Here is a 23,545-nt window from a genome sequence, read left to right as displayed (position 1 = left end):
ATAGGGATCGGAATATATGAAAATTACATCATAATTTTTCAGGCTATGGGTTGTTGTTGCTGCTCAGCTCCTGGCCCTGGGAGGAATGTATCGTATATTTGCGCTCATAACGGCTAATATGGCATTAAAACATTTCTATTGAATATCTTAGTTACAATGAAATTGAGTTGACGTGGGTTTCTAAGGGTAACTTACATAATCGTACATAAATGAGGAAGTGGCTCACTGACTCAGTGTCTTAGTTTCAACATAAATTGTCTTTAATATATGCATGTCGTGTGCATATAAAATATATATTCCACCTGATACGCCCCAGTCAGAATCGCCAGCCAGCATCGTTGATGTGAACTACTTTGACCACGCTTATTCATTGTAATGATCAAAATCGCTATGATGTCGGTATGATGCTCTCGCTGCCAGCGAGTACCACCACACCATTACTGCGGTAACATCATCCGCCACTCACGAACCGGCGGATCACGATACAGAGGGTTCGTGAGTGGCGGAAGACGTTACCGCAGCGAGCAATATCTGCTGCTGGGGCCCAGTAGCTGGGCAGACTCGAGAAACACATGCACCCCGCCCCTGTGGGAGGATTTCACCCCACCAAGACCAGGCGCTACATAGCGATTCTCATAATTCAATAAATAATCATATTTTTTAGGAGAAATTCTAGGGGAAATATATATTGTATACATTGCAAATGCATCGACTAATTCGCGTTTTCATTATAAAACTGCTGGGGACCTGGGTTGAACACACCGTCACAATTGTGGTGTTTCAAATCCGATTCTTAAGCGATGGTCTTATATAAATACAAAAAGAAAATAGTTTTAAACTACATATCCATGTGTTTTGAAGTGTGCAGTTGCCCAATTTCCATATAAAACCTTACTTTAAAAGACCATCGCTTCAGAATTGGATTTTAAATAGCAGAACGACACTTCTGATAGTGGAAGAATATAAGTAGCAAAACTGTTTGTGTGTGTTTTCAGCGCTAGGCATGGCAGAGATTTAAATAAGTAAAAATGAGCATCTGTCCAACTCCAATCATCAACTCCAACATTGTTAGTCATCTTTAATACAGGCATCAAACTGTGATTGCTCCCCCGAATTGCAGCATTGTGGGTATTATGTTCTATATATATTATTTTTTTGCTTGGCTCTCAATTGTTTGTTACTTTGTTATATTGTATTGGTACAAACCTAATTCCACAATGCTTGATTTATGTAAGTAATTGTAAAATGTATACTTGGCCCTTTTCTCAGGGTATTTTATACACAGTGATACTTTTCTTCTTCTTTTTTTTGGGCCAGACTCCTAAGTTCTTGCCACTGAATCCAGTCAAGTCCCTGCCTCTCCCAAAACCCCTTGAGCGTCTTGTTGTAGATAGATGACATGTGGTCTATCCTGGCTGTTCTGTTCCGAATCCTTTGAACAATTATCTGATCACACTCTCTCTGTATCTTAATTTGTGTAATATGTATCCATTTCTCCTTATTCTTGGATGTATCTGTTGTTGTTATTGTTTCTGCGGCCACATGTCGTGTCCCTTTGTTACGCGGATTGTTTTACTTCAAAGCCCTGTCTGTAGCCACAGGATAGCAGTGCTTTGAAGTTTTTATTTATTTATTTGGCTTTTCATCCTGGGCAAGGTATAGAGATGGTATTATAAGAAGACACAAGTAGGGAGCTGTTCAGGTGTAAAGAGTGATTTCTCCTCTTGCCTAATACAAGCATGCATCTCCTGTTTTATCATTTGTGCGGGATTAAAAGCATCAAATACAATAAAGGAAGAGACCACTGTCAGATAAGAGAGAGGTTTCCATTTCCTAGTAATGGGCTTCCATACTCATCTCTCTACACACTGTACACAGTGTAACCTTGTTCCTTCTTAAGCCATCCAATGTGTGACTGTGAATCAGTAATGACATTATATATTCCCCCCTGCTCTATGCGTTCAGACATTCAAACATGCTGAATGTCAGTTTGGAGACCCTTTTAATCTGCACACGCTTCAGTGCCTTGCCTATTGGAGCTAAGGGAGTTGTGGAATGTTGTTAGTCACAGCGAAACGCACTGAGAAGCTTACAGAGGAGATCTGCTCCTTGCCGGCTTCTCTGTGTATTAAACCCAATTTATACTTTATTATATGACGCGTCCCCCCACCAAAATTGCAGAAAAAATATCTAACACTGAGAGGGTATGAGACTAATATCCACGCACTGATATTATTATCACTAAGCGAGGCTGTGCTTACAACATTAGTGTGTAGAGTCACTGGCACTTCATCCCATCGATTGGAAGCACACTTGTGCCTGTTTGATTACAGTAGCCTATTATATCTCACGCTGACTCTTTCCTACCATCACGTATTTAAGTCAAATTGGCAGGTGAAGCATACTGTAATTTGTGAGATAGGGCCTTAAATGGAAAATTCTGAATCGGCAAGCCTATAACTTACTGAACATAATTATGTCAACCTATAGTGGTTCTTTATTTATTTTACCGAATTCAAATTGGACACTCGGACTACCACAGACCTTGCGTGCCCCCATGCACCTACGTGAATTGCTTATGTTTGACACTTTCATGCGTATCCCTAGCCTATTACACAGATCTCAGTGGTTTTACGAGCCCATGGCAAGGCTCCAAACAAATCAATGTGGATTGAATTGGCTCAACCTCATGCCCATGCGGCCAAACATCCTATCTGTGTCAGTGAGACATATTCACAGTAAAGTGTTAACTGTGTGTGTGTGTGTGTTGTGTGTGCGTGCGCGTGTGCGTGCACGCAGTCAGGGTCGTTTTGGCTTTGTCTGTACACTCTCAGGAGTGAAACTAACACCCAGGGTTTTACAGTGTAGCAATTACTGGCACACCCATCTCAAGGAACACATTCAGGTCACACCGGAATGAACTACAATGCAATGATAAGCTGCTTGCAGTGTCTAATACAATGACTTATTATCACCCTCCTAAATTCAGAGTTAGCCAAGCGGGTTGCCGTGTGTGAGTGTGGGTGTGTGCACTGTGCAGTGCGTGTGTGTACTGTAGACTATCTTATCTCATTGATTTCTCCCGTGAGCAGGTTGTCCTCTATACAACCTTCAGTATGGGGGGTGAAAAAAAATTGCCCATGGACTGCTGTGACTTCTTTGCCTGTCGTTAATTTATGTAGCTAAAATTTCTCGTGTGTGTGTGTGTGTGTAGCCGCGGTGTTATGATACTATTAATAGAATGTGTCGTTCTGCTGCGCGGGTGGTGGTTGTGTGTGTGTGTGTGTGTGTGTGTGTGGGTGGGTGCAAGGGGGAGGGGGGTGCCCTCTGGCTACTGGGCATACAAAACTGCAGAAGGAGGTGCCATGAATGCTAATAGAAGTCACTTGGCCGTCCCAGTAGCCTTTCTCCCTACATGCCCCCCCCCCCCCGTCGTCGTCTCTGCATTTACTCGCGGGCTGTCAGTGGCAGCCAATAGCATGGCCTGATTTATATACCTGCTTGCGGTGCCGGTGGTGGTGTGTGTCGTGCACCGAAGATAGCAGATCTACAATCACACGACGTACCGTATACTGAGGACGTTTTGTGAGAGTGTAGATCTGCTATTTTTCCCCGTGCGTGTGACACACACACACACGACACATCTAGGTATGAATCACTCATAAGATTATCATCATGCCCCTCCTCTCGGGTTGCATGGTGCCCGTAGCTGTAGCAGACGGGGGGGGAGGAGCAGTAGTAGTAGTAAGGTGGGGGCAGGGCCGAAGGAAGCCTTTCCAAAACAGAACGGAGGGGCCGTCGCCTCAACCCTCTGATGACATTTGTGGACTTCCGTCGTTGACAGGATGTCTGAGGTTTTAATTAACGCATGCAGAAATGTAACGTAGCGTTTAACATAGAAAGGTGTCAACGATGTAAATAGGTTTTCAATGTAATGAGTCCCGGGATGCAGGGATGGTCTTTTAGATGAGTCCCAGGGACATTTTATGAGTCCCCCCCCAAACGACGTCAGGAGTCACATTTTGCCTATTTTTACAAATTGCAGCAACTCCCATTTAATTTGGTTATAATGTGGTTATATTCATGTAGAAAACAGAAGAAGAAATGATGATTATAACTAAAGCTAGCAAAATAAACTAGAATAGAGGTCGTTTTATTGCGTCCATTAACTATAAACTGCGTTTTTGCAGTGCAAATGCACCCTATTTTAATCTCTGCAATGTATGGATTATTGTCTCATCGTTTCAATCTTTTAATTAAACTTAAGTGATTGCAGTTATTGCTATAGTATTTATTATTGGTGTGCTCTGGCTGGTCAATTCACTCATCCACTTCCTATGTTGACTGTTACTAAGCGGATGACTTCCATGCAATAGAACTTTAGTGGTAAGTGGGTTGAGTGTGGATGCTGGTTGCAGTAAATGTCTTGAACAGAATCACACTATAGTGTGCTTGGCGACACAATAGGCCTTCAGCCCTAACCACACCAAAGGGTCGCCATGCAACTCCTTGGGTCCAAATGGTTGCGAGGAGTTGCATGGTGACCCTTTGGTGTGGTTTGGGCCAATTCCATGCGTTAAATCACTAGGGATGACGCGCGTTGACGTGCAACAGGACATATCACACCGCTGGGACAACGCTAAAACCGCCTCGACCCTTACACTGTATAGACATGCCTATTGTGTGCTCAAATGATCTAGTGCTTACAATGGGTCTTAAAGAAGGAAAGTACTGTAACTGTGTTACCCAAGTAATGTTGGGGTGGCAAAGGTACTGTATGTATCACAGAAATGCAACTACCTTATAAATAAACTTATAAAGTACAAGGTTCAGCAGTAAAGGCTGTCCAGAAAACATTGAGCCAGAACCATTCCTTGTACGGTAATTTCGTCTCTGTCAGGTGAAAACCTCATATCCAAAACTTACTTTTCAGGATTCAAATAAAAAAAAACATATTAGAAAGTAGCAGAAAGTAGCTTCGCGCCACGTTTTGAGCTTGCAGATCTGCTACGTTTGATGCTTTTGTGTGAGACTGTAGTATTTAAAAACTCAAAAAGTTAAAATATGGATTTATTTTCCTGCCCGACAGCAACGATTTATGCTGCATGTGTCCTCCGTTCATTAGTTTTTCTCCCACACACATCTCACGGTGCAACCACGGCACACATGGCCGCTATGCGGTTACTGTAGCACAGCCCCAGTTCTGTGATAAGGGCTGACTGTCTCTGTCTGTCTTCCAGAACCAAAGATCAATGCCACTGATCAGATCTTGCTGCCGCTGGACACGCCCGGGCCCATCACCCTGCAGTGTAACCTGACGAACGCGCACAACGCTCACCGCGAGAGCCTATGGATGAAGAACGGACGGGAGATCGTCAACACGCGGACAGAGAACAAAAACACCAAGCACAGGTAGTGGAATTACCAGCATACATGATGTGCTGCATGTCAGTGCTTCTCTTTATCCATTTAGATCACTGCTTTTCAACCTTTTTTTCACATCAAGATCCATTATTTATTCAGAATTTGAGCCACGGACCACCATTTGATGTTGATGTAATGCAGATGTTTAACAATAATTTAACTCTTGAGTGTGTAAAATGTTACCAACTGTCCATCATTTAGCTGCATCGGGACCACCTGGAACCACTTCAAGGATCACTGGTGGTCCCCGGTCCCCGGACCACTGGTTTAAAACCACTCATTTAGATGTTGGCTATTCAAAAATAGCAGATTTACAAGTGCCTTTTGTACATACAAAAGTGCTATAAATCCCAGGTATTATTACAAGATCACAGCGCGTCACAAATTTGTTTTGAAATACTGTATATTGTCTGTGAGATTTTGACATGAGTCTTCTCTTCTGGGCGTCCCTGGCACAAAACATTTTCAGATGGTCAGCCAAGAACATATTTGGGGTCCTTGACATGAAAGAGTTTGAGAACCACTACTGTATGTACTGTCTGAAGATTGCAGCGAAGAAACTGTGTCTTTGTATAATTGGTCCTCACTAATGATAATATGGTACAGATATCTTCTACTCTGTCTCAGAGGAGGGCTGTGAAAAGTTCAGAAACCCACCTTCCAGTGACATCATCATTAGGCACTTTTCGTTTTTGTTTTTTTTCAAACAAGATTTCACATTTATTATTTGAATTTGTATTAATGCAAGAACACAAGAAAGCTTGCAGTTTCTATTGGCTTGTACACCCCCATCGATGATGTCACTGGTAGGTGGGTTTTAGCTTGGATACCCCCATCGATGATGTCACTTGTACAGTAGGTGGGTGTCAGCACTGTCCACACAGCCCTCCTCTGAGACACAGTGAATAGACAGAAATGATACCATATTATTGTAGAATATCTCATAGGACCTCGAGGAGACGCACGCACGCACGCACGCACGCACGCACGCACGCACGCACGCACGCACGCACGCACGCATGCACGCACGCACACACTCATATAGGCAACGCAGTACTGATGGCCGATGGCCGTGCATGTGACCCATAGGGTCACATGCACGGCACCTACACACTCGTAAGCACACACAGAAAGCACAGTTAAGCACAGACACATAATCTGAAGGGAAGCATCCTTGATTATGTCTTAATGTAAACCTATACAGTTCCCCCAGACAATCATGCATATCACATGCACGTCACAAGCACGCAGAGGCAACTAGATAAGGCTCCATATACAGTATGTATAATTTTGGGTTAGCACAGACTGGTGGTTGGACGGTAACATGTTTGGAGTCCACACACACTAATGGTGTTGGACCAGTACGTGCACATACATTTACAGTATTGCCCATAAGCATTACTCACACAGAAAGTGTGAAAATTGTCTCATCACTGTTGTACAGATGACAAATTATTGAGCTTGAACCACACTTTTAACTGGTGGTGGACAACACTATCACAGCCTGGGGTCACACAGTAGCTACTGTAGCTGTTACTTCATGCTGTCACAAAGCATAGCCATCGCAACTAGCCAGCTTCACCCTAAAGACCAGTGTTGCCATGTCTGCTTATTATACGTGACTTTGGGCTTGTTTCTCCGTAAAGTGGCTTATGTGGAGAGGGTGATTGGCCATCCCCTGCCCTCCCTCAAGTCCCTGCACGACTCCAGGGCGATGAGGAGAGCAAGGAAAATTATGGCCGACCTCTCCCACCCTGGCCACGGCCTCCTTACCCTGCTCCCTTCTGGGAGAAAATTGCGGCTGCCGAAGGCTACTAAAGCCCGCCACGACCGCTCAATGACTCTGGCTTCCCTTCCACCCCGCCCCCTAGTGACACCGGCAACATTGATGCACTATGAACTATAACTCTGCACTTTATATACATTTTTTCCCTGCACTGTGTTGTCTTGTGTCTGTTGGTATTTATGTGTTTTTTGTGAAAGAAATAATTTCATGTGTGTGTACACACAATGGCAAATAAAGGTATCTGAATCTGAAATACTGGCGGTGCCAGTTGGGGGGTGATCAGGTGTGATCAATTGCCTAATAAAGGGCGAGGTCGCGCATTTTTGTGATGTCAGAACAGGCTGATGTCAGAACATGCAGTTGTCAAGATGACAGAACAGGCCAGCAGTAGGGGTGTGGAGTGGAATGCGTGTGTCTAATTTGAAGTTGGTGGGGCGAACGGTTCTTGAGTTGGTTTGATTTATAGATAGATACCCGTGTCAGAGTACCCGTTCCAGAGTGGACGTAGAATGCGCCGCTGGGTGCTGGGCTAAAGAAACTTCAGCAGATGATGGATGATGGATGGAGCCCACACACCACAGGCACAAAAATACTTTCTTTATTGAGAAATAATCTGACAACGTTTCGATCTATTTGATCTTCATCAGGTCATGTTGTGAACATACACAAAAGTTTTTACTTTTTCAAATCAAGATCTCACAAGTCCTGTCTACTAGTCTACTAGGTCTGTGGACTGTCACCATTTGCAATGTTTTTCCTTTTGATTTGGCAATACAACAAAAGGAAAAACATTGTAAATGGTGACAGTAGACAGACCTAGTAGGACTTGTGAGATCTTGATTTGATGTATTGGTGAAATGAGTAACCACAGATATACGTACCGGTAGGTATACATTACAAGTATGTTTTTAAAATGTTTAAAAAAATGTTTTTAATTGGTTTGTGTGTCTTATCTCTTATCACAACATCTCCCCTCTCAAAAAAACCCAAAGTCATCAACTTTGGGAGAAAAAGGCTAACAGTGGGCACACCTTGAGATCACTCAAATAGTATAAATTGTAGGTTTATGCAAAACAAAATAATCTGAGATAACCTTAAACCTTCCCTGCGGGGAGGCAGGTATAGTTCTAAAATTAAGATGGATGACTGATAACACCAGGACCAGGTCTCTCTGAATATTATCATGATATTGCAGAGAGACCCGGTGTTATCAGTCAGCCATCTTTATTTTAGAACTACCTGCCTCCCCGCAGGGTGCAGTCTTATCTCTTATCACAACAGTGTGCACTGAAAACATTTTCTGAACAGATTAAATTAAAATGTCCGAAAAGATTTAAGGATGTAATGGGTTCCCTTCCCACCTACTCGTTTAGGGTTGACGTGTCACACCTGCAGTGACAGGAGGGGCACCAAAATGTGGTGATTTGTTTGAATAATGGGGGCACTTCCTTATTATAAAAGTACAAACTTTTGTGTATGTTCACATGACCTGATGAAGATCAAATTGATCGAAACGGTGTCAGATTTCTCAATAAAGAAAGTATTTTTGTAGTACCCATTCCACCCATCTTCTCTCTGTGTCCCTTTTATTATCATATATGGAGTTCTGTGTCAGGCATGCCCAAACATGATGTGTTGTGATGTCAGAACTGACTAGCTCCATATATGGAGATATAGAGGGGTTCAGGTCCAGAGCCCGGGTGCATTTGCACTTGGTGCATTTATAGATATAAGATTAGTTGCGGGTCGCAGTTTTTTGGGGCTTGTTTCTAAAGTGTATAATTGCTTTTTTGGGCTTGTTTCCTGTTGTTCATACATTTCTGAAAATATTTTGTGCCAGGAATCCTCTGTTTTCGTCTATCCCACACCTATATTTAAAGCGCACCTGGGAGGATAATAATGGCCCAAAATAATGTACAGTAATATGTGTTCATACTTTGTGGGCAATTTATGGAAAATCTGAAAGGCTCATAATTACCAATAACTCCAACAGCGACGACGTATAGTTGCCTGCTAACCTAGAAACATGACATCTTTGTGCATTTCTGAAGTGTTGAACCAAGCAATGCACGACTAATTCTTGGTATAATGCGTGGGTGGTGCTAACGGAGGCAGAGACATGGAGACTGCAGGCTCTGCACCTTTTTGACAAGGACCATGGCTGCTGCATACCTTCTATACACAGCCCACCTGCTTCCAGGAAGGATAAAGTTCTGTTCAAAATATCTCCGTATTGTTTGTACCGTAACCTGTAACCGTAACCCTCTCTAATCTAAGGTTCTTCAACAGGGGGTCCGGGACACCTAGGGCCTTAGGGGGTCCTCAGAGTTACTACAGATCACAAAAATCATACACATGTTTGTGTTAGTCTTAATTGTTTGTTTTTGTACAATTTATTTGCATTTTTATTAACCACTTGAAAGCAGATTGTGAGGCTTGAGCTTGTCGATAAACTTTCCATCTCTTGTTATGCTCCGTTTCCCTGTGTAATGTAATGTACTCCATACTGTCCACCTGTTTTAGTTTTTACGTTCCTTCTTGTAGGGACTGTGGATGAAAATGTAGCATATTTTCTAAATCCGGTGTATTTAAGTTGTATTCTAATAAATGTTCTTTAATTTCAGTGTCCTGTCTAAAAAGAAAGTAAAGTCGTTAAATGTTTGAAAATACAAAGTACATTAACGTGAATCCAATGCTGATGACAGTGCTGTTAAACAAATCTACAAAGCTACCTATGACATCTATGAAAAGGTTTAATCTGCAACACAAATGTATAGAATTATTCTATACAATATGCAGTCATAGTGGTAGGTGGGTTTTAGCTTGGATACCCCCATCGATGATGTCACTTGTACAGTAGGTGGGTTTCAGCACTGTCCACACAGCCCTCCTCTGAGACACAGTGAATAGACAGAAATAGTCAGCTCCTCCTTATGCTGATAAACGTTGAAGCCGACCTACAAGCGCTTTCAGCTTGTAGATGTGCAATTTTTTGGCAAAGTTTCCCTCCAGGATACTCATGCTGCTGGGGTTTAAATCAACATGAATGAAGTGAACCTGACACCCCCTAACACATACTACTGTAGCAGAATCCAGGCCAGCTGACTCATTCCATAATAAACATGGCATACACATCAATTATGTATCAATACACTGTGATCATTCTGCATTGATTATTGCACACATCAGTCATACATTCATACGTGTCTATGTCTAAACCACCTGCAGTATAGTACTGTAAGTGTAATCTTTATTTTGTGTTTGTTTGCAGAATCAATAAACCGAGGGCTGATGATGCCGGGGAGTACATGTGTGTTTACACATTTGACATGGCGCCCAATGCAAATGCCACCATTGAAATAAAAGGTAAGATTCCTACCTGCCGCGGTGTGGGCAAAGGTTTTTATTATTTTTTTATTATTTTCTTCATAACCCTTCAACATCAAGCACGCACACACGCACAGTCGCACACACACACACACACACACACACACACACACACACAGACTGCTTGTATGCATTTCATCAGAGAGGTCAGAGTGCATTCATACACGGTAGACTCTGTATCTTGCTCAAGGGCATTTGGCAGATGTGTATGTGGGTGCAGTACAATAGCTGCAGGGTGTCCAACGCACATATAAACAAGGTCAGGGAATAGTTGGCCGCAAACGTATGAGTTTACCTTTCTTTTTTTTTCTCCTTTTCTTTATATAATGAAAAAGCAGTATGAATCTTATTAGGATTTCATCATAACCTTTATTTAAACTCGGAGTAGCCTACAATTGAGGGGCAAGCCCTCATTTTCAATGTAGCCGAAATACAAAGCATAAAATACAAAAAACAAACTCAACAACAATACAGCAATATCAAAATATGAAATGTAAAACAGAAAGTGTCCAAAGCTAGAATAAATATAATAAATAGATTCTTCTTTTTTATAAAGTGGAGATATACATGTACTGTGTATTTGCCAGCTATTTTTTAGCTGGGATAGTGCAAACAATAAATAAACCCCCCATACAATGGTATCATGGGTATCTTCCTTCAGAACACGGAGCTGAGTCACCAGCTCACAATTAGAATACGTTCTTGGATATGTATTTGGCCAGGGACCCCCACCTGTTTTTCCAAGGACCCACAGAAGTAAAGATTTTCACTTTCAAAAATATATAATAATAGCCATAAGAATGTCACTTTGTGTGGCGTGGAATTCTAAAAGCTCATAATTAGAGCGATTGCAATGCTTGTGATCTTCTATTTTTACTATTTAAAGACGTAGGGAAATTAAAAATAAGTTTTTCACACTTTTAGAGCATATGGGCATACCTAACAGTCTAGATGCCAAAACAATGGGAACATTTCCATCTTTGTGTATTTTTATATCAAAAGTCAATAGAAATATTTTTTTAATTAAACAAATTGGGACACCAGGTCACGTTACCCAAAGCTCAACATGCCAGTGTTGAGTGAACCAAAACAAAAAAAGACCTACAAGGCATCGCTTATTTTTACATATTTCTTGTCAACTGAATGTGGCATTTTCTCTAAAGAGAGAAACAGGTGGTTAAATGTGTCCGATTAAAGTTAACAACATCCTCAAGCGATGTACTGTAGAGGGGGTCCTGGCTGTCGGGGAGTGTTTGGGACCGCCCAGCGGTGACGACAGGGAGCAATCCGGAGTCTTGTTGTCACTCTAGGTTTGCAGGCTGAGAGGACAGTCTAATAAAAAGAGACAGCAGCCACTGCACACAATGCCTCGACAAAAACACACAAACATGATGCAAGATCCTGCTGCCAGTTCTTAGACACATATTTCTATCTTCTAATCTACAATTTTGCAAGGCAGATAAAGAGAGAATACAAAAATCTGAAAACAAAACGTTTGCTGGATTTGAGGTTCAGGAAAAAAGGATGCAACCAATAAATACAAGAGACCTAGCTAGGTATTCTAACCATTTTTCTCCCATCTTTTTTCGCCCAACAATTTTTGTCTTAAATCTTATTTCTTATTTCAAAACTGTCAACAAAACTGTTGACAGTAATTATTGGTTGTACAGTATGTGCTTCATTTCCATGATGTGTTAAAGATGCTAACTGTGCCGCTTTGGTTTCATTCAAGCTGACAGCTCAGCCGTCGTCTTGAATAAGGAATCTTCTCTAGCGAGTAAGGGCAAGTGAAACCCTGTTCAAGAGAAGCTTGCCTGTGCCTAGCGCTTAAATAAGCCAATTTGCCTTTGCATGGCACACTGAGCATGCCCTGCCTCTTATTTCATGGCTGTCTGATTGCGTAACACGGGTGATGACCGTGTGTTCTGCTTTAGTTTGAGTGAAGACGGAGATCATCTCTATTCAAACAGCGGCACGAGGCCTTCCGCAGGCCTGTGGCCGCCCAAGCTTGCCGTTTGGTGGTCCCTGGATTTAATTTATTTAAGTTCCTTGTTTGTGTGTCCCTTTCTTCCATAAACTAAACTTTTCTTGATTTTTGTTCCTTTCTTCCCTAAAATAAAATGGAAACATTATTGCTTCCCCCCCCATTTTCAGGCATGTGGCATGTTTGATAATCTACAGTAGTTCCTGCTTCCCACTTTGCAGCACCTGCAGGACATATGTGTCTCTTTAAAAGTGACTAAATAAAATGACAAATCTAACCATTTTGTGTGTATATGTCCTTGCTTTTTTCTCCAAAGTGCTTGACTTGTTTTGTGACCTAGGTTTGCGGGTTTGGTCGATATTTACCGCAGAGCCATCTTTGCTGTGTGCTCTTGGCAGCAGTCTCCCTTCGCCTACAGTGTCCTTGGCACTCCCATCCTTGCAGGGACTCGGCTCAGAGGCAACAGATGGAGGGTTGTGTGATGTTGTGGGATTAAGGCTCTGAATCCGGTCCCAGCCATCACTATGGCTGGAATGGTGTTTATTGTCTGTGATACTAAGCTTTGCAGGAGATATATATTTTGTACCTTTTATGTCTAATTTTTGTTTTGTTTTGACATATTGTAGAGTGTCGTTTGCTACAAAACTACTCGTAATGTTTAGTTGAGCCTCAGGTATTGTTTAAAAATATATATATAATCTGAAAGCTAGTATTTGGATTATCCAAATACTAGTCTCTCGAGACAGACTGTTGACTCATGTTGAATTCAAAGGAAAAGAGGGCGCTGTTTTTCCTTAATTTTTTGCAGATGGCTTCTCAGATTGGCCAAATATTAGTGCATGAGAACAAACCCTAAAAATACTGCTTACAATATTGGTGACAGGTGGGTGGGGAACAAAGTTACTAATGAAAGAAATTCATCATCTGCAGACTCTTCGACGTGTGACATCATCATAATCAGCTTTTTGTGGATTTATCGACACCTAGGCCGCAGACACGCGTCACGGACACACACACACACACACACACACACTCTCTCACACACACACAGATACACCCCTCTCTCCCACATTCACATAGCAGCACATTCCCTCCCCTCTCTCCCGACACAGAGGGGATTAGTAATCACCGGGCTGTCAGGAGTGTGAAATGGAGGTTTCAGGCTGTTTTGTCGTCACTCAGTGAGAGGGCAGCCTCCTTGCTGTCAGTCAGCATGCAATAGTGCAGTGTAGACAGGAGGCAGAGAGATGAGCGCCCGGAGCCCCTCCCCCACGCTAGAAAGCACGTGCACACCCATAATTAGAGTGAAGGCTGATGTCACTGAACGCTCAGGCCGCCACCACCACTACTGCTATACTTCTCCCAGCTATATGCACGCACGCACACAGACACACAGACACACGCACACACACGCACGCACCATGACAAAAACACGCACGCACAAACGGCTGATGGGGGGAGGGAGGGAAAAAAGAGCTTGCTGCAGGCCCCTCTCCGCTTTATCCCGCTTAATTGCATGGAAGGAATTAGCGTAATTTCGAGGATTAGGGAAAAGCTGCAGCAGTTATCTTATGCTGCTGTGCAAAGTTAAAAGGGGGGGATTCTTTGTCTTAAATAGGGTCACTTAAATTTCACCTCTGGGTCATCATGGTCATAGTCACTGTATGTGTGTGAATTGGTATAGGCTTATATAGGCTGAGTTAGACCTTTTTTTCCCCTTCCATATGTGACGGGATTAATGACATAATATTAATAATTATCAATTAATCCGTACTGTGTGGAACTACATTGTGGCAGATTTGTACATCTGGACACATTCAGGGCACTCATGTATGTTAAATTGAAATCCCATTTGTTATAATATGACCCGGTTTTGCATAAACTGTTAAGACCTAATTCTGCCCTACTGACTTGCTTGTGAGTGTGCATTTTGAATGTCTGTGTATTATTAACTGCTGTATTTTCCTTTCCTCTTTACTTTGTTTTCCCTTGCAGAAATGTATAGATGGCCTTCTTTATACTAGTGCCTTATACTAGATCCAACACTACCTCAGATGTCACTGAACATGTTCTCACTTTTCTGAATAATCAAGGTTGCCATCAACAATTCAAATGTGGGGGAAAAAACAAAACATTAACTATCAACAGCTCAGCTTTGCAATATAAAATAGCTTGGTTAAAAAAAAAAAAAACGTATTTCACAAGAAACTGATTTTGTGTAGAAATCTTAAATCTACAGCTGTGACATTTAATAGTTTTATTATCGTCAGAAGAACTTACTCATGTCATCTGGCAAGAGCTAAATCGTACCTTTGAAGGTGTAAGCGCTGCCAACTCTGACGGTTATGTGATTGTATTTTTATTTTTATTTTAACTTTACAGCTGTACCTGATATCACTGGCCACAAGCGGAGTGACAATAAAAAAGAGGGAGAAAACGGGATGTTGTACTGTAAATCTGTTGGCTACCCGTTCCCTGTCTGGACATGGCGCAAACTGGAAGGAACACAATATTTGGTAAGTATGTCCTTACTTCCTAGGATCATGTACGTTTTGTAGAATTTACTGTAAATCGAGTTCACAGGTTTATTTAGCCATAGTCTGCTAGTGCTAGTTGGGCAACTGGTTGTCATCGGACTCTTCGAGGATTAGGGAAAAGCTACAGCAGTTATATCTTATGCTGCCGTGCAAAGTTAAAAGGGGGGGATTCTTTGTCCTAAATACAGTCACTTAAATGTCACCTCTGGGTCATCATGGTCATAGTCACTGTAGCAGTGCATTGTGTGTGAATTAGTATAGGCTGATACTCGAGTTACACTTTTCCCCCTTGCGTATGTGATCGGGATTAAGGACATAATATTAAACTTTCCAAGTTACAAAAGCGTAGCTCTAACTTTGAGAAAACCTCAACTTTGCTACAACGCACTTGTGTCCAGCCAATCGTAGCCCCCCTCTCCCCCATTTCTCTATTGACCACTGACAGAATATCTTAAATCTGTCATTCATCTTTCAATGCTACATATAAAAACCAGGAAATACAAATACTTTTTAGTTGTTAATCTGTGTATATAACATATATATTTCTCAGAAAATCTCAAAGCAGGACGCGCGACGATGACAATGAATAAAACAGGGCTAGATGTGCAACCAGATCTCAAATGAACCCTCCGTAGTAAATTGCATAACTACATTACACGTTTATGATACATCATCCTCATCTTCACCTGAAATTAACTGTGAGAAATGGCTGGACTGTTTCTAGGACATCGACAACTCCTCTGGACGCGTTTTCATCATCAGCAGAGACAACTACACAGAGCTGAACATACTGCAGTTGGACATAGACACAGATCCCGGTGAATACCAGTGCAATGCCACCAACATGATCGGTTCCAAAGCCATAACATCCATTCTGAGGGTCCGCAGCCATCTGGCACCGCTCTGGCCCTTCCTGGGGGTTCTGGCAGAAATCATAATCTTGGTGGTCATCATCGTCGTGTACGAGAAACGCAAGAGGCCAGACGAGGTGATGGAAGGTAAGAGGAAAAAAACAAAAAGAAAACAACACCTGCACTGGCTACTGTAAAAGTGCTAAAATAATTATTAGGGTGAAATGCTACAATATAACTTTCACATGAAGCACATGAAGATTTCTGCGATTAAAAATGAAAAGGATGTTTTTGGTGGGAAATACAAATTGAATGTAGGCTTAATCCAGAGCGATTTACAGCAAGCAAGGAAGGCACAAGGTAATACATCAAATGCATAGAAATAGTGATCTATGATCATAGGTATGTGAAGGTTCAAAGTTGTTTATTGTCACACAGATGTATAAGTACATGAATTGTGAAAGAACCTAGGTTGGGTGATGCTCCATTTTTTTGGTATGTATTAGCCTGTTTATTTTCCATTGATATAATTTCACCATAATAGTATAATTTCACCATAATAGTATAATTTCACCATAATATTATATCACCATAATAGTAGTACATTTAAACAGAAGAGAGCTAATTTAATAACCAGTCACTCTTATTGTTTGTCACTCTTTGATGAATTGAACAAGGTGGACCCTCTTGTATACAAGTAATTCTGCAAACTGTTAATAATACATATTTCAATCAACCAATCAAAGTTTAATGTTTCTACGTTAAACATCATGACGTTGTTTGTTGCACTTGCAAGTAGTATTTGTATTCGCAACCAGAGGGCTACAAATACAATCAGTCATTCAGTCAGTCAGTCATGCATTATTAGACTCGTCGGTCTTTCCTTCCGCAGTCAGTCATTCGTACACACTTCACAGTTAGTTTACAGCACTTCGTTCAGTCACCACTCCCTTCTCCCAGTCGGTTATGCTGTTATAGCACTTTGAACGAAATATGCATTTCGGTCTTTCGGTCTCCTCGGTCAATGTACCAGTATGACCGATCACGACCCCTTCTCCCGGTCGGTTATACTGTTACAGCACTTTGAACGAAGAACAGAACTTTGAACGAGGAACGAAACTTTGAACGAAGAACGAAATATGCATTTCGGTCTTTCGGTCTCCCCGGTCAATGTATCAGTATGACCGATCACCACCCACTTCTCCTCTGCACAGCTGTGGGAGCCCGGAGACGGAGAGCACGGCCCCGCCCTCCAGGCTCCGGCTCGTAGCCTCGCAATGAATGAGAAGAGCAGCCGGGCGACTCCCCGTCATTTTCATTTCAGAACGGATCGTTCACGGAAGTGACCGGGTCGGTTTCGTTCACCAAAAATAACTAGTTATTTTGATTCGGTCGTTCATGACCGACACATCACTGCTAAACAGTATAACATCAGAATGAATGAGAATATTTAAACCTCTCTTGTTCTGATTGATTGATTGAATACTGTATTAGTCAGAAACGTAAACAGCACGAGGTACAGACATTAAGGATAACACAAAAAACGTCCTATAGGGACTTGTTTTCATTGTCGTCCTATATACGTACTGTACTACTCTACCTCCCAGTATAAAGGTTGCAGTAGTGCTTACGTAACCATTTGGAAAACTGGACAGCATTAGCCATTTTCATTGCAAAAGAGTGGAAGTCAGTTCTCCTTTAACTTGAGGCCCCCTGGTATAGCTGGACCAATCTGTGTGTGCACTTCCTGTTGTTGTTGCCAAGGTCAAATCTGGGTCAGGACCCATGTGTCCCTCCCCCATGCACTCTCGGCCTGCTGAACTGTGAAATGAAGCAGCCATTCCTTTAGGTTAACCTTTCAAAAAACAAACCGTTCTGTAATCATTCTGTATCGAGCTTATTGTATATTGTAGCACAACAAGAAGTTGATTCAAATCGTTAAAATGTCAGAACACTTTTTTTTTTAAAACATATAGTTGCCTACTCGTCGTCGGGAAGAAATGAGGTGTCTGCCAGGACGGCAACGATAATAGTCTGTCAGGTGGAAACCTCATATGTCCAAAAACCCTTTCAGGATTAAAATAATAAATACAAAAAAATAACAAAGTAGCAGTTTGAAAAATGGGGGGAGAGAGACGGGGAGCGACACACAGCAAAGGTCGTCAGAATAGGGATTCGAACCCGTGACAAGCTGTCGGGCTGCCTCAGTGCTCGGACCGCTAGGCCATCGGTCTGGGACAGATCTGCTACTTTTGATGCTTTGTGTGATCAAGTAGGGCGTTAATTTACGAAAATAAAAACACAAAAAGTTAGTATGGAGATAAGTGGCTTCTTCTGCCCGACAGCAACAACATTATGCTGGCTCATTCTCCTGGTAGCGCCCTATGACTTCAGGACATGTGGCTAAAGACTAGATATCTCTGGTACAGGGCATCTGGTGCAATCTGCCCTTCCAGTCTCCTTGGCTCATAAATACAATTTATGTTTGGGCCATTGCTGAGGCTTTGTGATGATATACGCATTTGATGCATGTTTTTTTTTCTCTCTCTCTCATTGTCGGAATAGCAAGCTATTACATTTCACACTGCTATGTGAGAATAAGTAGATTTGGAGATAGTAAGAGGTCTGTTTGTCTTTCCTGTCTCATTGAGAAATCTGATCTGATCAAATATTTTTCGAAATACATTGTATTATAAATAGATTACATGATTTTGTTTCAGATGTGTAAAGTATTTTCTATCTCTCTCTCTGTATTATGCTGTTGGCACACAGTATAGTATACCTATTTGAGTTCATTTATGGCCCCAATGACCCACTGGAGAGATATTTTATATCAATAAAAACATCAACATGAAACCATTAAATCTTATAGGCTATACACATTAGCCCCACCTTTTTCCCCTCTACACCAAATCTCTTTGACAAAAATAGACGATCTACAACCCACAAAACGCGCAGGGTTGCATTATGAGCGTGTAGACCGGCTATTTTTTTTAATTATTTGTACTCAATGTTTACCCTAGATAGGGATGCTGGGGTTGATGTGGTTAGAATGCATCGTCACGGCTTCGGTTCATCAGAGAACAAGCGGTGAGGATCGGCCTAACATGAGGGCGCAGAATAATCTCATCTATAGCCTGAGCCTGCCCACTGCACTGCTACCGCACTGGTTTGTCTCCAAGGCGCACGATCTCAGCCAAGTTAAACAATAACTCTCATATCGTTGAGGCAGCTAGGATAGGAAATAAGGTCAACAGCCGTCGAGAGCTTATCAGATCTTATGCCCACAAAGAAATATACGAGAGCTGCCACTTGTGAATATTCATGAGATTTATAACTCCTCCAGCCGCGCAGGCCTGCGGTGAATAATTCACCTCTTACCTAGGGACGCACTTCCTCATACACTTGATCCGTGTGGAGGGAGATTGTACCACATAAGCCACAAGCCACACATTACATGGATGCATGCTAATATGACCTTTACACAGAGACACAGTGGGCAAACAGTAAGCGGGTCATCATAGACTTGACCTTTTCTAATGTTTGACGTTGCTGTGCTGTACTAATAGCTACGGATAAGGCTTCAAATTGTTTAAGGTATTGAAAAGGGACCCTCTGCGTTCATAAATGTATAGACCCTAGCTGGCAATAGAAAATATCATACCCAATGATATGACTTAATGCCTTATATTCTTTCCCCACTCTTTCCCAAATGGCATCATAATCTAAACGGGTGGTAAGTGAGAGAGACGCTGCTTGCATGCTTTCAGAGATGATTCTTATATCTGTTGCTACCGGCATTCCATTCTCTAATCTTCACTTCTGAAATGTTCTGAGGGTCATTTATTAGGAGTTTTTTCTTTGTATAAATTATTCACACTCGGTCAGGCTGATACAGGTTGACAGGTTTCCACAGAAGACTGCCAGTCAGTGTTCAAAGCAGGGCCCTGTGGATAAATGTGTTTTGTGCTATGCTATTATGTAATCCTCCATCATATTGTTTGGTTCTGCTGCAAATTCATATTTGCATTATTATTTTATTTATTTATTTATTTCCCCCACGATTTTGTAACCCATTTTTTTCACCCAGTGTCATCTAATTGCACACTCCCTCTGCCAACCTGGGGAGAGTGCAAATTAATATACTGTATATGTTTAAACTACGGCAATATGCAAAAGTGACACTTTTTGGATTCAAATATATATCTTTTTATTAATGGAGGTATTGTAAAATGCAAATGCAAAATTCTCCATGTTGGTAGAATATGAAATGACAATTGTCCTATTGATGTCTGGGGACAAGCTACTGCAAATACTATAGGTTCAAGGTTGTGCTTTATTGTTACATCTTGTGTACAGGTACATAAGAGTGTTATTTTCATCCGGCTTCCTTCAGACAATGCTGCAGCATTGTAATACCCTGTATATCTCTTTGGAGAACACAGAATGTTGGTCTCGCAAAATCAATGTTGATACTGTGACAGTTTATTTTTTATACAAAATGGATCATTTCCAATATATATAATGATGAAGAGCCAGAAAAGGAACCTATTTTCTTACCCCTTCAGCAGCTACCTGTCTTCAGTATTATCACTGCTGTATACAAACACTGTCACCCCATTCGATTGATAATGAAAGAAAACTAATATACGTATACGCATCGCAGTGTATTTATGCACTGCTGCCTTAGGTAAGTTCTTTGGTGTAATGGTTTGCTCTCCACCAGAGAGAGAGAGAGGGGAGATTAACATGGATTATATTTGCCATGTTTACTCCATTTAAATCAGAAAGGAGGACTCCTCTCTCCTCACTCGCTCTGCACTGTTCTCTGTAAAATCTCCTTTTAGTGTTCAGTTTTCCTCCGGGGGCGTTTGTCCCATGTCTGTCCGCATTATGAATTCTGCCCTCAACGTGGCTTAGCTTGTGTTTGAACACTTTTAGACAGTTTAGCTCAGGGGCTCCAAGACGGAAGTTGAAAACGTCGTATCTTCCGTTTCTAATCGCTGCTTGTGTTTGCCGAAATGTTTTGGGGGAGTTTTTGTTGCTGTGCTGTATGAGCAGGTTATTTAATTTCAAGACTATTGAGATTTATCTTGCTTTATCTTGAAATTAAAGCAGAGATTTAAACAGTCCTAATATCGTCTCTGTCGTGTGGAAACCTTGTATGTCCAAAACTTTTCAGGATTCAAAAGTAAAATAAATAAAGGCAAAAAGTAGCAGATCTACAAGCTTGCACTGATCTGCTACTTTTAATGCTTTTTTGTGACACTGTAGTGTGATCAAGTAGGACATTCATTTCCAAAAAGACACAAAGAGTTAGAATATGGAGATAGGAGGTTTCTTCCCGACAGCAATGTTATACAGGATGGTGTGAAGGACAAACTAAAACTTAACATAGTAAATATAGTGATGCATACTGTACAGTAGGTGATGCATAATTGGCTATTGTGTAATCACATATGGTAGCAGCTGTTTCTATAGTTCTATTCCCACACATGCAAATTAAAGGCTATATTTATGTGCTTGCAAGTTAATTATTTTAACCACTTAAACCCTATATACTTTTGACCAGTCCCCCAGGGGTGTACAATGACGAGGCCTTTTCCCTCTATACCAAAACTCTTTGCCGAAAATAGCTGATCTGCAAGCTCACGACACATGTGTCTGCTATTTTCACAGAATTTCGCCCCAGAAAAGGAACACTACTAGGGTTCACGTGGTTAAACGGCTTTTGCTTGACCGATATCTATTGTAAAAGGGGATGTATGCATGGAAATATTATGTGCTGCTGACAGATATTTCTAACCAGAATGACCACACAACAATGTCATTTCGTCTAACACTGTAACTGCCATAAACAGTTCCATATTAAAACAATGGGATGCTGCTGCTGCTGCTGCTGCTGTTGCTGCTGCTGCTCTCCAACCAAGGCTGCATGTTAAGATATAATGTAATGCCACTGTGAATGCTTACTGACTGTTGACACATTCTCATCTATAGGATGAACACCAGCCACCCTGTTGACCTCAGACTGTGTGTCTTTGAACTAACTTGTCACTAACCTGTGACATCCACCTCTCCTACAGCATACTGTGGAAGAGGCTCTCTCTGCATAGAAGTGTATAGTGCTGGTTTTCCCAGATGGTGGCATACCCAGTTCATGCTGTTCGGTTCAGTTTTCCCAAAGCTTCGGTTGATCGGCATCAGTATTGGAACCAAACATAGTCAATCCTGCTCCCGAAAGATTGGTACACTGAGTGTGTTGGAATTAAGAGACTCATGCCCTGTGGGTGCGTTCTAGGGGTGTAACTTCTCATTTTAACAGTGATACGATACGTATCACGATACATTGAATCATTGATGATACAATACATGGACAATATTGGTTAATTCCGCCGATACGATACAATACGATTCAATGATTTAAAATCGATACATAACTATTTAGCAAAAACATGAAATCTGTGTTAAACATGTGGATAGAGGAGGTTTTTTATTTATTATTACAGTGATTCTCTGGCAAATATGGACATTATATTCAAACACATTATGGAAAAACCGGCACCTTGACATGAGGACAGAGAATACACACATTTAGTGTAGCGATATGGAATGGAAAAGTAATTAGACCCCTCTTTTTATTTACAATTGATTATTTGCATTGCAAAACAATTCGATACCGATTATTTGCATTTAAAAATGATACGTTACAATACAAAGACAAACGATACGATATGTCGAGTTTCCATTTCGATATACTTCGATTCTTGAAATAAACATAGAAACTCAATGCTTAAGTCGTGACTATAGGCATTTCTCTTCGCAGATGAGTAAAGGCTGGGGAATGAGGCTATACTGTATGTTCAGAGAGTGCCGGAGCGCACCCCATGTGCTCTGTGGTCGTTCAGAAGGTCAGAGCTGTCGTTGTGTATTTCCAAACCGCGAACACTTTGGAGATGTTCAAGTGTGCCCTAATCCAGAAAGGGTTGAGAACCATGCATGTATGAGACATAAATAATTACATGGAGTTTGTGAGTTTTGCTTTCCCGTTGTGTTTGATTGAACCCGGAACCACATGACAATGTTCAAATCCACTGCAGAGCCAATCAAACGAAGCTATACGGTATGAGGAACTGAACTGAAACTGAACCCGAAAATGAAATAGATATGCCACCTTCTGGAAACCCTGAACTACAGTTACGCACAGAGCCTACAGTATAGTACCCCTGGCTACCCCATTTTATGAATGATTAATTTAGTTCATAATTAACCATTTAAGCCCTATATACTGTACGTTGTAGTATGACGAATAGCAAGAACTATATCCTATATCTACAAGATCACAGTGCGTTACAATGCAATGTGTTGTGAGCTTGTACATCTCAGCTATTTTTGAACAATTTGGGGAATCATTTTTCAAAATTGGTTACCGGAATATTGGTATGACCAAAATTGCAATGCCAGTGTTTAAGGTGGCCAATGGATTTCAGGGTTTAAGGGTTTATAGGTATTTGTGCAGGGGGAAATATTGTATTAACATTACTATAGTATTACCTTAGTGTAAAATATGGGTTTA

At 41.4% G+C, this 23,545-nt stretch overlaps 1 protein-coding gene across 2 annotated transcripts in view; it reads left to right on the top strand.

Moving 5' to 3' along the window:
• Positions 1 to 23,545, top strand: part of nptnb (neuroplastin b) — a 58,040-nt gene that overhangs the window by 32,502 nt on the left and 1,993 nt on the right. The window contains exons 3-7 of one of the 2 annotated variants that reach the window (XM_080763092.1): positions 5,241 to 5,412; positions 10,482 to 10,576; positions 12,330 to 12,374; positions 14,964 to 15,097; positions 15,843 to 16,116. In XM_080763092.1, the coding sequence (XP_080619218.1) occupies positions 5,241 to 5,412; positions 10,482 to 10,576; positions 12,330 to 12,374; positions 14,964 to 15,097; positions 15,843 to 16,116 (720 nt within the window). The remainder of the gene's footprint in view (positions 1 to 5,240; positions 5,413 to 10,481; positions 10,577 to 12,329; positions 12,375 to 14,963; positions 15,098 to 15,842; positions 16,117 to 23,545) is intronic. The other variant, XM_080763093.1, reaches the window with a different exon arrangement.

Source organism: Protomyctophum bolini (assembly GCF_963924005.1).
Source record: "Protomyctophum bolini genome assembly, chromosome: 1".
Lineage (NCBI taxonomy): Eukaryota > Metazoa > Chordata > Actinopteri > Myctophiformes > Myctophidae > Protomyctophum > Protomyctophum bolini.
The sequence above is the reverse complement of the archived record's forward strand: the minus strand, read 5'-3'. Positions and strand labels throughout refer to the sequence as shown.